The 13,831-nt window shown below is 35.3% G+C and overlaps 2 protein-coding genes across 2 annotated transcripts; both read right to left on the reverse strand.

The window, feature by feature from the left end:
• Window positions 1-253: 253 nt before the first annotated feature.
• LOC112016941 (thioredoxin domain-containing protein 9 homolog) lies at window positions 254-5,303 on the reverse strand. Its single transcript, XM_024049402.2, has 4 exons — window positions 5,134-5,303; window positions 4,784-5,059; window positions 798-956; window positions 254-675 (listed from the first exon to the last, which is right to left on the reverse strand). Exons 1-4 carry the CDS (start codon window positions 5,155-5,157, stop codon window positions 496-498), a joined length of 639 nt encoding a protein of 212 aa, XP_023905170.1. The 5' UTR covers window positions 5,158-5,303; the 3' UTR covers window positions 254-495.
• Window positions 5,304-8,012: 2,709 nt separating this feature from the next.
• LOC112016937 (pentatricopeptide repeat-containing protein At5g02860) lies at window positions 8,013-11,004 on the reverse strand. The gene has a single exon (XM_024049398.2). The coding sequence runs from the start codon at window positions 10,838-10,840 to the stop codon at window positions 8,375-8,377; it is 2,466 nt and encodes an 821-aa protein (XP_023905166.1). The 5' UTR covers window positions 10,841-11,004; the 3' UTR covers window positions 8,013-8,374.
• Between the last annotated feature and the right edge of the window lie 2,827 nt (window positions 11,005-13,831).

A 13,831-nucleotide genomic window follows, 5' to 3' on the forward strand; every position in this document is an offset into this window, starting at 1 on the left:
GTCCAAACTATATGCCTTGCAACTAGGTCTTTAATGAGAGGAGTACCAAACTGACAAAAGAGATCCTCTGAAATCAATCAATTTCACTGTTTAGATTAATTTTTACAAATCTTAAGAGGTATAGATTGTCATGTTATTTAAAATTAAATGACATAGTAATCTATATACTATTAGATTTAGAAAATCATAACAGTAAAGTGTACGAATTGGAACCTACAAGATAACCTCAAAACTAACTAATAAGGAAGACATCTTTTCAAAAGATTACGAAATTGCATTAGCAGTACAAGGACTGATGCCACTCCAATACCAAAGGATAATTTCAACGAAGATAGCATGAATTTTACATACGGTAGTGTTACATCTAAAATTTTGATTTCACAAAACACCAGGCCACTCCTTATGGTAGCCATCAAAGATTCATCTCTATTAACATAAAATAAGGGTGGTGATCCAAATGACTAAAATTAGATCACAATCTGCAGCAACACGGGCTTACTCTGAATCTGATGAGTCTGCCTTTGTGCTTTGCCTGACACTCCTGGCTTGTGAACCAGATCTAGATGCATTTAGTGATGATTCACCCTCAAAAGAGATAACTTGGGATTTAGCCAACCTTTCCTCCAGTTCCTCTGTGCTGAACTCATCCGTCCCGCCAAGCTGATCAAATCCCACCTGATACACGTCACATTGGACATTGTAATGTTAACGTCCTGAAAGCCCCCCAGACAAGAATAATCGTATAAGAATATAAATGAGGGTTCAGTAAAAAGTATGTGCATTTTCCACCATCATACCACATAGTCGTCAACTTTGGCATTCTTTATGAGGGCAAGGGTTGGAAGAACAATGATCTTGAGCTTCTCAGCCAAGAATGGACTTTTTTCAGCATGGATTTTCACAAAACGTGTCTCTAAATGCTGCTTTGCCAGAATACTCAGGTGCTTGTCCATAACCTGCAAATGAACTGTAAACATAAATGGCTCCCCCTATATCTCAAATGTATCTCAAGATATCAATGCCACAGGAAACTTATTCAGTACTTCAATGAATAGAAAGGGGTAAGGTTGGCACAGTTCTCTTTCCAAGATTCCATCACCTCAAAAAAACAAAAGGTAACCCATATAAACCTCTTTACGGAGATAAGAATACACAGTATACTTGCACTTGAAAGTTGAAAGGAATAATAAACTCTTTCCTCAAATCCATCAAAATTTTAATGAAAACCAAAGTGGACACCTGGATGTTTTAGATAGGGTGTACACAGGTAGGATTGGGTTGGGTTTGAGGTATTTTTCAACCCACCCCAAACTACTCAAGTTGAGAAATCCCTAATCCAACCCAAGGATCAAGTTGGGTTGTCAGGTTGAAGCCATTTTGTCAGACCCAACAAAAAAAAGGTTTTAATTCAACTATTTAAACTCATTATTCAATAAATTATTAGAATCTACACAATTAAGCCTAAATTCCAATTTTATCAAAACTAAGTCTGACAATAACAAAAAATAAAAAATAAAAATCAAACTAACAAATTTAAAGTACATATATTTTTTAACTACTAATAGTGTGGGGGTCGTGTTGATGTGGGTTGGATCAGGTCATGTTGGTCGGATGAATGCCATCAGCCAATAGCCATCCTACTTTCATGTTGTCCATATCTAACATTAAGAAACACAACAGACAAGGAGACTTTACAACCACATACATGCTACAGCTACATATTGGAAATATTGACATGAACAGGCAATGCATCAACATACCAAGATTTCAATCTTAACTACATGTGTTTTATTGGTAAGTTATGCATGCACCCCATTAGTCTCATATCTACAACCCTACCCTACGTCTCATTATTAAGAAAAGAATTAAGTGTCATTTGAGCTAGCACTCATTGACTAATTACATGTTTGTCACATGTACCAAGTAGAATGCATCATCATCAGTACCAAAGCATAATGACATGTACTCTTCTTGATTGGTAAGGTTTGAGAATAAGTTAGTCTTTTAATAACTTATTTGTTTTGCTTTACCATTTCAAATTAGTAATCCTAGGGGCAAAGTTTGGCTCCAAACATGTTTGGAGCCTTGGGCTCCAACAACCAATAGGATGATTACATCAATTCCAGTCACGTGCAAATACATATTACTCACTTAGCCCAACTAACTAAATGAGTCATGTGCACTGCACTTGACGAGACAAATACCATCTTCTTATTAGTGGTTGGAACCCAAGGCTCCAAACATGTTTGGAGCTAAACATTTTCCTAATCCTAATGCTACTAGTACAAGAAAGAGTTCCAATATATTTGTGCCCAATGTATTCAAAGAATAGATAGAGTTGATTAATGGAAAAAATTTTCAAATATTGAGTCTTGCTAGACCTTAGCATTTTTCCCCCTCACATTTTCTCTTCTCCTAGGCATTCTATCACTATTCACATTCCTGTTCACAGCTTGTGGGTAGTTGCGATCTTAGTTTCTTGACTTCTCACCTTTTTTGCAATCCTAGATATAATATTACCTATTTCCCCACCAACCCCCTAGTTGTTCATGAACCTTAACCCTAGATTCTCAAATTCTCCAAACCCCAGACCTACCACAAGCACACATAGATAAGTCCCAATTCTATCCCATGTCAAAGGCCTACCAAATACCCACCCCAACCTTTAGCAAGCCAAGGCTCAAGGCCATGTATAATACGCTCATTCCTAAGGAAATTTTGGTTAAGGATGCAAGATATAGAGACTGCACTCCACACCAAAACATACCGCAATTCTTTTTTATAAATAATAAGAAAGAATATGAAGATGTTTAAACAGCATTACAACATTATCTAATGTGACTGTGCAGTATTATAAGAATTACAGAACCAAAGTATCAAAGAGTTAAGAGAACCCAGTACAAAGCAATACTTTCCAAAAGGGTGAACATGGAATGAATTGAAAGGAAAATATTCCCCACAATGCAATCATTTTAATGTAAGGTTTAAAAGTATCAAAAAAAATTCTATGTAAGAGTGTGTTTGGATAAGATTATTTTGGTTTTAAAAAAAGCTGTATAAAAGAAAGGTTTTTAAAAGCGGTACATAAGTTAGCAATGAAAATAAGCTAACATTTTAAGCTAAAACAAACAAACTCTAAGCAAATAACCAAGTATTTTGCTCAATCAGTCTATTAACAAGGTCAATATCCCTTAAATTTTTGGAGTCATTATCATATATGAGCTTGTTAACATAGTCTTTTTGCTTGTATCCATTTAAAAGCATGGCATCTTAAAACAAGACTGAGAGTGAGACATAGTTCACTAGCTGCACTTTTAAAGGTTTAAATCTTTCCAAACTCTATACAGTATCATAGATTCCACTCTCTTCAAATTCATATATACACATACATTTACATAATCCATATTCACTGCCATTTTATAAATATAACAACAAATTGTGCTTTTCTTAGATTGAAACCTACCTTCCAGTAAGGTCCCTTCATATACGAGCTCACTAGTCATCAAATTTCAATTCTTTCAAGTTTCAACAATAAAATGTGAATTGGACAACATGTCGAATATACCATATTCTAATTAACCACATTGCTATTATTATCCTTCCTTTAAAAAAATTAAATAAATAATGTAAATTGCATTGGAAATTAGAGTAGGAGAATTCCTTTTTAGGTCTTTTTTATTCACAAGTTCCTAGGGAGGAGGAAGGCGATAGATTGCAAAGGCAGTGGCAAAGTCTGATGTTCGTTCTTACTATAAGGCTTTTAGAGGTACTAGTGCCTCTTCATTCCATATAAAGAGTATATGGTGTGTTAAGGCCCCAAAGAGGATGTCCTTTGTCCAAACAGCAGCTTGGGGTAAGATGTCGTACATCAGATTATTACCTATGATAACCTCACCAAGAGGGTCTCTGTCTAGTTGGTTGGTGCTGCATGTGATGTTGTAGTGAGGAAACTATAAACCACTTGTTGCTTCATTGTGTGACTGCTTATGCTTTGTGAAATGAAGTTTTTAGGGTGTTTGGGGTTCAATGGGTGGTGCCCTCAATAGTAGCTATCCTATTGTTTGAGTAAAGATATTGGTTCAGGAAACTCTTCAGAGGTTTAAAATATTACTTTGCTATGTTTGATGTGGCTAGTATGGAGAGAATATAACAGTCACACTTTGGAGGATAGGGAGCTGAAATCCCTGTTAATCCACACATTGTTTAAATTGGCCTCCCGCAAGGCATTTTACACTTTTTTTTTCTTTTTCTTTTTTTGTTTACACAATAGAATTTCAACCTACAGCGTCCGCTCCATAATAATTACACTCTTTATCATCATGCCAAAACACCAATCAAGTTTTGGTATAGGCGAGATTCAAAACCCAAATCTCTTATTCGACAACAAGAAAATTTACTAATTTAACTAACCAGAACCCACATTGTAACCTTATTTTATTGTTCCAACACTCACTTTGTGTTTTTTGGTTTGATATGTTGTAATAATTCATTTTTCATCTCTCTCAATAAAATTTATTTAGTCATTGGTAAATCATACATTTTCCCATCATAAAGTCTGAGATCAGTTGCAATGTCTCTTAAATTTCAAATTCAGCAATTAACAAAGTTTCTTCAATTTTTGTTAGACTCTACTTTTAAGTTCACATGCTTGTCTCATTATCGCATAATTAAGATTGATTTTGGTTATAATCAAATATTAAAGTTTAAAGGACAATGTAAATGTAATGTAGAATTCAAGTGAAAAAAGAAAGAAAGAATAAAAAAAAAAAATGAGGAAAAGGACCTTGCAGGGCCAGTTTTCGCGGTAGAAGTGGCAGACGACGCGATCGCTGGCCTTGACGGTGGAGAAGAAGTCCTTCTCGGAGAAGATCTCGGTGTACTCGCCGTGGCCGAGGGAGATCCAACGGCTCCGCTTCTCGGCCATCTTCTTCATCTGCTGGAGCCTCCTTTCTCTGAGCACCTCCAGATCATCGAGGTCAAGGCGATCCAGTGCTGAGATCTCCTCGTCTAGCTTGTCCTCCATGGCCTTCGCCACCGTCAGCACTTGCTTCTCTATAATCTGCGCAACACCATCAAATCAACCACATAAACATAGATATAGAGATCGAGAGAGACAGAGAGAGAGAGAGATACCTCTTGAACTTTAGGGTGCTCCATTGTTGGAAATTGGGCAAGATCTTTCTCTCTCTCTCTCTCTCTCTCTTGATACTATTGAGAATGCTTTCAGATGTATGTAGAAGGAGAGTGAGAGTGAGAGGGAAACGGTGATTTGGGAGAAGGCTAATATACAACTACGACGTCGTTTTGTTTTGTTTCCTTTCGTTTTCTTTTTGGTGGTTTTAAAACATTTTGAATATTATTTCCCTCTAAATCGTTTTTTAATCAAAACTTCTCCTTCTTCTCTTTTCCTGTTACCAATTGTTGGTTTAGCTGGGTTTTTCTTTTTCTTTTTTTTTGTACTATTTTTTTTATGCAGTTTTTTTATACTTTCATACTTATAAAAAGTTTACAACATTTTTATAATATTTTCACAATAAATCTTTTTAATACACACAATAAATCTTATATATAAGTTATTCTTAGTTCTAATTTAAATTTACTACTGAAATTATTTTTTACCCACTAATAATAACTAGTAACAACCTACTACTAAGAATTTTTGTGAACATAACAATTCTCTTTTAGTTGCAATTTTGTCTAATTTATTTTTCAAATAATTAAGCTAGTATATTTTTTTTATATTAGAAAATAAGTAAGTATATCAAACCCAATGAAAATTAGAAACGTTGATACAATTGGTATGTTATTTTAGGTTTTGTGTTTACAAATTATTTTTTTTAGAGTGTTTTGAGAATTTGTAATCAGAATTGGTTTTTTTAGTGTCTCCCACAAAAAAAGAATTTGATGAAATGTTAAAGCACATTTTTTTTTTTTACTCGATCCTTCTTTCTCTTCAAAGAAAATTTAAAAACCAACAACAAAAAAACAATCAGTCAAGCCTTCCACTGCAATGAAATTACCAATTGCCCAACACAATTAATAAATAACAAAGATGAGCATAATTACAAATTACAAATTAACAAATACAATAAAAATTTGAGATTCAAGTGTGGAGTTATTTGAGATTCAAGTGTGGAGTTATTTAGAATTGAAGGTTACTAAGAGAGTCTAAGAGGAAAAAAAAAAATGAAAAAGAAATCTGCAAACAAAAAAAGAATTGCTACAGGAAATAGTATGGAAAAATATGGTAATGCCTTCTTCTATGGGTAAATGCACTACTTAATCTTATAGAAGTGTATACTTTAGGAATTTTATCCTTAGCACCTTGTCATTGATTATCTTGTTAATTATTTGTTGTTATCATTTTGTTTTTAATTTTCTTTTGGTCATGAAAGACATTATTAGTTTTTTTGAATCACTTTTGGACTTTGGATGATAGTAAATATACACATTCTTTGTATTTTATTTTACTCTTTCATGTCGTTATTAGTCTTTGAGGCATTTTTTGGATGAATTCTTTTGTCCACAGCTGACACAAGAAGATAATGATCATCTGGAGAAAAGCAAACCGTCAAATTTCCCCTAGAGCTTGAAGCAAGCAGTATAGCAAGGCCGTATTGGTTTCTGTCTCAAGTCCCACGTCTTGACATCTTGATCTAAGGAAGAAGAAGCAAACAGTGAGGGAGAATAGTTGGCAAACTTCACAACATTAATATGCTGTCGATGCATATCAGTGAACACCTGTTTATGTCATACAAATACAATGCAACATTTCTTGAGTACCCACTTGCTAGAAAAAGTTCATCCGTAGAGTTAACATGAACAGACGACAACTGGTCGAAATCATCAAAGGTGACAAAACCAGCAGTATTATATATGCCCATTTTTGTTGTTGGCATTTTCTGGATATCAATGAACCATTATCTGAACCAGCTATGAGCTGGCATTCACCAAGAAAGAATTAGAAATTCCATATTCATCAGGGATAAAATCAACAAGAAGCAAATGCTCTAAAAATGACTTGAATAATCCAAGAAAATGCCCAAAATTTCAGATACAGATTTATCTAACAGAATTATATCCCCGTGAAATGGAAAATTTTCTGGAATTAACAAAATCCTCTAAGGCAGGTAGATACTTGTGTCATGAACTCTAGAAAGTATGATTACAACCATTTCTAATCATGCTGACTCGTATCTAACATCCTGCTGTAAGCATTTCTTGCAGTCACAAGCCACAGAACACAACATTTCTGGCTTTTGAATCAATTTATCCCCTGCATGGCTCCAAAATCCAAATAAGCATGACAGGAAAAAACAAAACACTCAGAAGTCTGATGATGTAGCAGTCTGCAAATATAACAGCAACAATAATTGCCCAGAAAAGAACTTCTAACTGCAGAGTGTATATACTAATATAATAATAAAGCACAAGAATTTACTCTCTTTACCACATTCTCTGCAGGATGATAGCTCCTTCATACCTCATGTGATGTATTTAGGAAGAGCGGAATCATTGAGAAGAATCTTTTGAGGGAAAGGAGTTACCTTTGCCACATTTTAAGTTTCTCTTTCTCAAGGCCTTATACAGTTATACAAGTAGACTTCCAATTCCTATCATTTCTCCATGACTACCTTCATGGACTTTTTAGATGACTTCTTTTCAGTTGTTAAGTTTTTCTCTCTGTTCCTTGTTGCTTTTCTCTGCAATATTTATATACATCCCGTGTACTAGGATAGCGCTTTATTTATGCATTTGTTAAATGAATTTCTATTACTCATATATTTAAAATTAAAATTTATATATATATATATATATATTAAACCCGAACAAGAAGAATACCAAGATTAATTCTATCTTTCACATGATTAGATATCAGTTGATAATTTTAATCTAAGCTCAATTGTCAATACTACATCATTTTTTTTAATCTATTTCTCATTAACATTAAATTCACATAAACAATCATCTGCAAACATGATAAATTACAGCCCAAAACTTTGTCAGAACTATTAGAATAAAACAATGAATTTCTTCTTGCAACCAGAGTTTAACTGTACATATTGTTTTCAATTCAATGCTATGTGGGAAATCATACATAACTTAAAATTTACTCAACTCCCCTCCTTTTCTTCTGTCATCTGATTTATACAATGTACATGGCCAGCCTTAAATGTCGAGAATCAAATCCTTCTTTTAAGCTCCCAGAGAAAGAACATAATCGTGTACAACACCATCTGATTTCTGCTCATCTCCCTGCCCAAACTATATATAACACGGGCACAAAAAGAGAGAACAAAGGACTGGATCGATTAGAGTGTAAGCAGCTAAAAAACAAGGGACAAACTGTCATCCATTCAAAGAGGAGAATTTCCTAAGACCATTTATTTCTTATACGTTCTGATAACCTAAATTCTTCTGCCTTGGAAACATGTGGATCAAGCTTATGAAGGTTGTTAACAAACATGCTTGCCTCATCGTGACGATTGTGCTTACAGTAAGAATCTACAATGGAATTGTATGTGTTCTGGTTTGGTTTACATCCGTGCTTTATCATGAATCGAACCACATCAATGGCATCCGGGAACACGGAATCAGCAGCATAGCTAGCAACAAAGGTATTATAAGTGACCACGTCTGGAACAATACCAGAATCCTTCATTTCCGAGAATATCCGTGAAGCCTCCCTCATCCGACCATTTCTACAGTAGGCATAAATAATAGTATTATATGAAATTATGTCAGGCTTTATTCCTTTCTCCAAAAGTTCCCTCAAAGTTTCTTCTGCTCGCTCAAAGTTTTCGGAGCGGCTGTACATATACATCAAACTATTGTAAGTTGTCAAGCTCAGAGTGAACCCACTCTCATTCATGAAAGTCAAAATCTCATTTGTTTTGGTAACCATCTGCCTCCTGCCATATATAGAAACCATGGCATTTAGAGCAGTTATGTCAGGTGAAAACCCTCTTTTACTCAACTCCAAGAAAGCACGCTCTGTCTCTGTTAGAAGGTCACTTTTACTATTTACTAGAACAAGGGTCTTCAAAAGCACAGGATGGGGTTCAATTGCACCAGAATATATCTCTTCTGCCAAAGCACACATACGTCCAGTCTCCTTGCCATTGGCATAAGCATGAAGCAAAGAACTATATGTCAGCTCATTGGGTTTACACTGAGCATCCTTCATTTCAGCAAGTACTTTCTCAGACTGTTCCCAAAGTCCTCCCCGGGCAAGTGCAGCCAAAACAGCATTGTAGGTGGAAAGGTCTGGAGCAACCCCTGCTTCCAGCATTCTCTTATAAACAGCCATGGCTTGGTCAAAAGAACCACACCTGCTGTATGCACTGATTAAGGTGTTGAAGGTGTCCCTTTCAGGCACAAACCCCGCCCTCTTCATCTCCTTAAACACTCCTGATACTTCTGAGTCCATTCCATTTTGCCCAAACACTGCCAGAAGAGTATTCCAAGTAACAATATCAGGGGTACAACTACAATGACCAATCTCTTCAAAGACCTTCATCATTTCTTCAAACATTCCACGGTTACCATACAGCTTAATAAGGGCATTAAAGGTGCAGATATTTGGTTTGCACCCAGCACTTTCCATCTCCTTAAAAACCTTCATCGCAGACTCATCCTTCCCAGATTTCTCAAATCCAGACAAAAGGGTGGTGTATGTGATTACATCAGGCTTAATCCCTCTCTCCACCATTTGATTTTTAAGATCCATTGCTTCATCCAACAGACCATCTCTAGCGTATGCTGATATCAATGAATTGTAAGTCACAATGCTAGGAGCAAACCCATTCAACTCCATCTCTCTCAACACCTCCATGGCTTCCTTTGGCCGCCTAGACTTTCCATAAACATCCAAAAACGCATTATAAGTAACCTTATCCGGTTTAAACCCTCTTGATTTCATCTCCTCAAAAAGCGTGGCTGCTTCTTCATACAAAGAGCCACGGCAACAACAACTTATAAGCGTATTATAAGTATACAAATCAGGGGCAATCCCAGCATTCTTCATGCCATCAACAACATCCATAATCTTATTCCAAGGCGTACTCATTTTCCCATACACATTCAAAATCACATTATAAGTTATCAAAGTAGGTTTACACCCCTCTTCCTCCATTTTCTTAAAAAGCATCACGGCCTCTTTATACCTCTCATTACTAGAACAAGCACTTATCAAAGAAGTATAAACATAAACATCAATATCAAGCCCATCTTTTTGTAAATTGTGAAGCAAAGACTTGGCAGCCGAAACCCTACCTTGTTTGCCAAGAATACCAATAACCACAGCAACAATAGAGCCATTCAAAATCAATTTACAATCTTTATGATTCCGAACCCACTCAAATACACTCAAAGCCAAGTCATGTTTCTTGTTAAACCTTAAACCCTTTATTATACCAGACACATCAATAGACAAGGACTCCACACTAGAAAAAACTCTCTCTTGAGATGATGGCTCAAACAATTGAAGCAAAACTTCATGCAGTTTAGCAGAATCAAAAAGTGGGTCCATGAGAGTTTGAAGAATTTTCTGACCTTTGAGGGAGAGGCGGCGGTGGGACCAGGGCTTGCCACGGTTGGGGTCACGAGACTTGCCGATGCGGTTGCGGGTTCTGGGGACTGGGGACCGAGTGTTGGTCTCTGAGTGTGAGGAAGTCTTGGGGTTTTGGAGAAGAAGGAGATCTTGGATAATAGGGGATATAGATGGTGGTGGTGGTGAAGGTAATGGAGGGTGGTGCTGGGTGTGGTGGTTGTTGGGGAATATGGGTCTTGAGTGTGGTGGGTTTGGGAGTAGAAGAGGTAGAGCTAAATTTTCTGCCATTGGAGATAGACAGAGAGAGAGAGAGAGAGAGATTGGTTTTACTTTTATGAAGCTGGGTGAAGTGGACACACTTGTGGATGTGTATAAGCAGCAGCCACAAAGAGAGTGGAAAGATCTTTTGGTTGAGGGACAAAGTGTCAAGGAGGATTTGTGGGTGTTGAGTCAGTGGCTTGTTGGTGAAGATGTATTTGACCCCCTTTTTTTTTTTAATTAAACGACAGAGACCGAATCCTATTTGAACTAGGATTGTGTTAGCAGTGAGCAACAACACATTAAGGATATGTTTGGTACACCATAGTTTGTAATGGAATAATTATTCATATGTAATAACAATTCAGTTATTTGGTTATATCTTTGTTACATAGATTAATTATTACATTAGAATAACTATTTTTTTTTTCTTGAAGACAATGCAAATATTCATTTATTAATGTTTAAACAATCTTGGTACAAGGCTTCTAGGCCAAGGAGTGGAGAATCCTCCATCCAATACAACTCATCAATAATATTTCTAGCGTATTGAGTCAAAATATGCGCTACATTATTTCCCCCTCTTCTAACGCAGCTTATTTCTACTGAATGCAACCCACAAAGGCTATAATGGATGTCTTCATAAACATGTCCCAGCAACGAGTAGCCACTTGATGAGCCCACCATTGCTTTCATGATAGTAGTGTTATCGCCTTCAATTATCAACTCTAAGAAACCTACTTCCATAGAGAACTCAATGGCCTTTCGACAAGCCAACGCCTCTACTTCTTCACTGCTACTGACCGAAGGCCCTTTAACAGACATTGCAGCCATTACTTCTCCATATGAGCTTCGGATTATTGAAGAATAGTCATTCCTCTTTAAAATGGATATAATAGTTATTTCTTAGTACATATGATAGCTATTAATTCAAAAATATAAAGTTTCTTTATACATCATCTTTTACAAGCTTTCTATATGTAACAACCAAACTTATGGATGATAATAGTTATTTATTCCATTACAATGTCTTCTATTCCCAATTATAAAGATTAATGTAATCTATATTCAATGTACCAAACGTACCTTAGGTCCTACTTGGAATTGAACTTGTATACCATGACACAACGGGCCCTTGCTAGCTAGTATACAAGTATACTTTGTTGAAGCAATAGTTGAATTTGTATTGTGTGTGAGAAAGTGTAGTTCTACAAGACTAGTGCAAATAAAATAGGGTGCTATATTCTTTGTGTGAGAAAGCCAAGTGTGTATTTGGGGCTTGCTGAGTCTTGCGAGAGTGCTATTGTGCTACTATTGTAATCTCCTTATTTTATAGTGGAACTTTCTCAGTATCCACCTATAAAATGTAAGCAATTGCATAACCACGTAAAACTTTGTGTTTATTATTTTCTTCTCTTTTCTTTAGTGGGTATATTTTGACAACAGTGGGAGAGAGTAGGACTTTTTTTTTTAGATAATCTAGAGAGTGCGACTATTACTATAGCACTAGCACCGCTGCTATGTCCATGCTTGTATTTGATATTGCTACTATGTCTATGCTTGTATTTAGGGGTCTGCATGGATCGGGTTGAGAAGTTTTTTCAACCCAACCCACTTTGGTGGGTTAAAAAAATCCAACTCAACCCATCACCGACACCAACGCCATCAATCCTATGACTACACATAAACATAGATATAGAGATCAAGAGAAAATAGAAAAGAGAGAGATACCTCTTGAACTTTAGGGTGCTCCATTGTTGGAAATTGGGCAAGACCTCTCTCTCTCTCTCTCTCTCTCTCTCTCTCTCTCTCTCTCTCTCTCTCTCTCTCTCTCTCTCTCTCTCTCTCTCTCTCTCTCTCTCTCTCTCTCTCTCTCTCTCTCTCGGAATATTGAAAATGCTATCAGAGGGAAACAATGATTTGGGAGAAGGGCAAAGGGTAAGGCAGCTAGTGATATACAACTACGACATCATTTTGTTTTGTTTTGTTTTGTTTCATTTTGTTTTCTTCTTGGTGGTAGTTTTAAAACATTTTGAATATTATTTCCCTCAAATCGTTTTTAGTCAAAACATTTAAAAAAAAAATTTGGTTACCAATTGTTGGTTTAGCTGGGTTTTTCATTTTTTTTCTTTATTTTGTACTATTTTTTTATGCAGTTTTTTTATACTTTCATATATAAAACATCCATAACATTTTTACAACACTTTCACAATAAGTCTTAGATGTAAGTTGTTCCTAGTTCTAATTTGAACTCATTACTAAAATTACCTTTTTTGCCCGCAAATAACAGCTAGTAACACTGACAACCTACCACTAAGAATTTGTTGTAAACATAACAATTCTTTTTTAGCTGCAATTTTGTCTAATTTATTTTTTAAATAATTAAGCTAGTATATCTTTTTTTTTTATTAGAAAATAAGCAAGCATATCAAACCCAATGAAAATTAGAAATGTTGATATGATTGGTTTATTATTTTAGGTTTTGTGTTTACAAATTATTTTTCTTAGAGTGTTTTGAGAATTTGTAATCAAAATTGGTTTTTTTAGTGTCTCCCACCCAAAAAAAAAAAAAAAAATGATGAAATGTTAAGCACATGTTTTTTTTTTTACTTTGATCCTTCTTCTCTTCAAAGAAAATATAAAAACCAACAACAAAAAAACAATCAGTCAAGCCTTCCAACGCAACGAAATCACCAATTGACCAACACAATTAATAATTAATAAAAATGAGCATAATTAAAAAATTACAAATTAACAAATACAATAAAAATTTGAGATTCAAGTGTGGAGTTATTTAGAATTGAAGGTTAATAAGAATCGAGAGAAAAAAAAAAAAAAAGAATTGCTACAAGGGATAGTATGGAAAAATATGGTGATGCCTTCTTTTATGGATAAACGCACTTCTTATAGAAGTGTATACTTTAGGAATTTTCTCCTTAGCACCTTGTCATTGATTATCTTGTTAATTATTTGTTGTTATCATTTTTTTTTTAATTTTCTTTTGGTCATGAAAGATATTAT

Source organism: Quercus suber, unplaced genomic scaffold, assembly GCF_002906115.3.
Source record: "Quercus suber isolate HL8 unplaced genomic scaffold, Cork oak 2.0 scaffold_839, whole genome shotgun sequence".
Lineage (NCBI taxonomy): Eukaryota > Viridiplantae > Streptophyta > Magnoliopsida > Fagales > Fagaceae > Quercus > Quercus suber.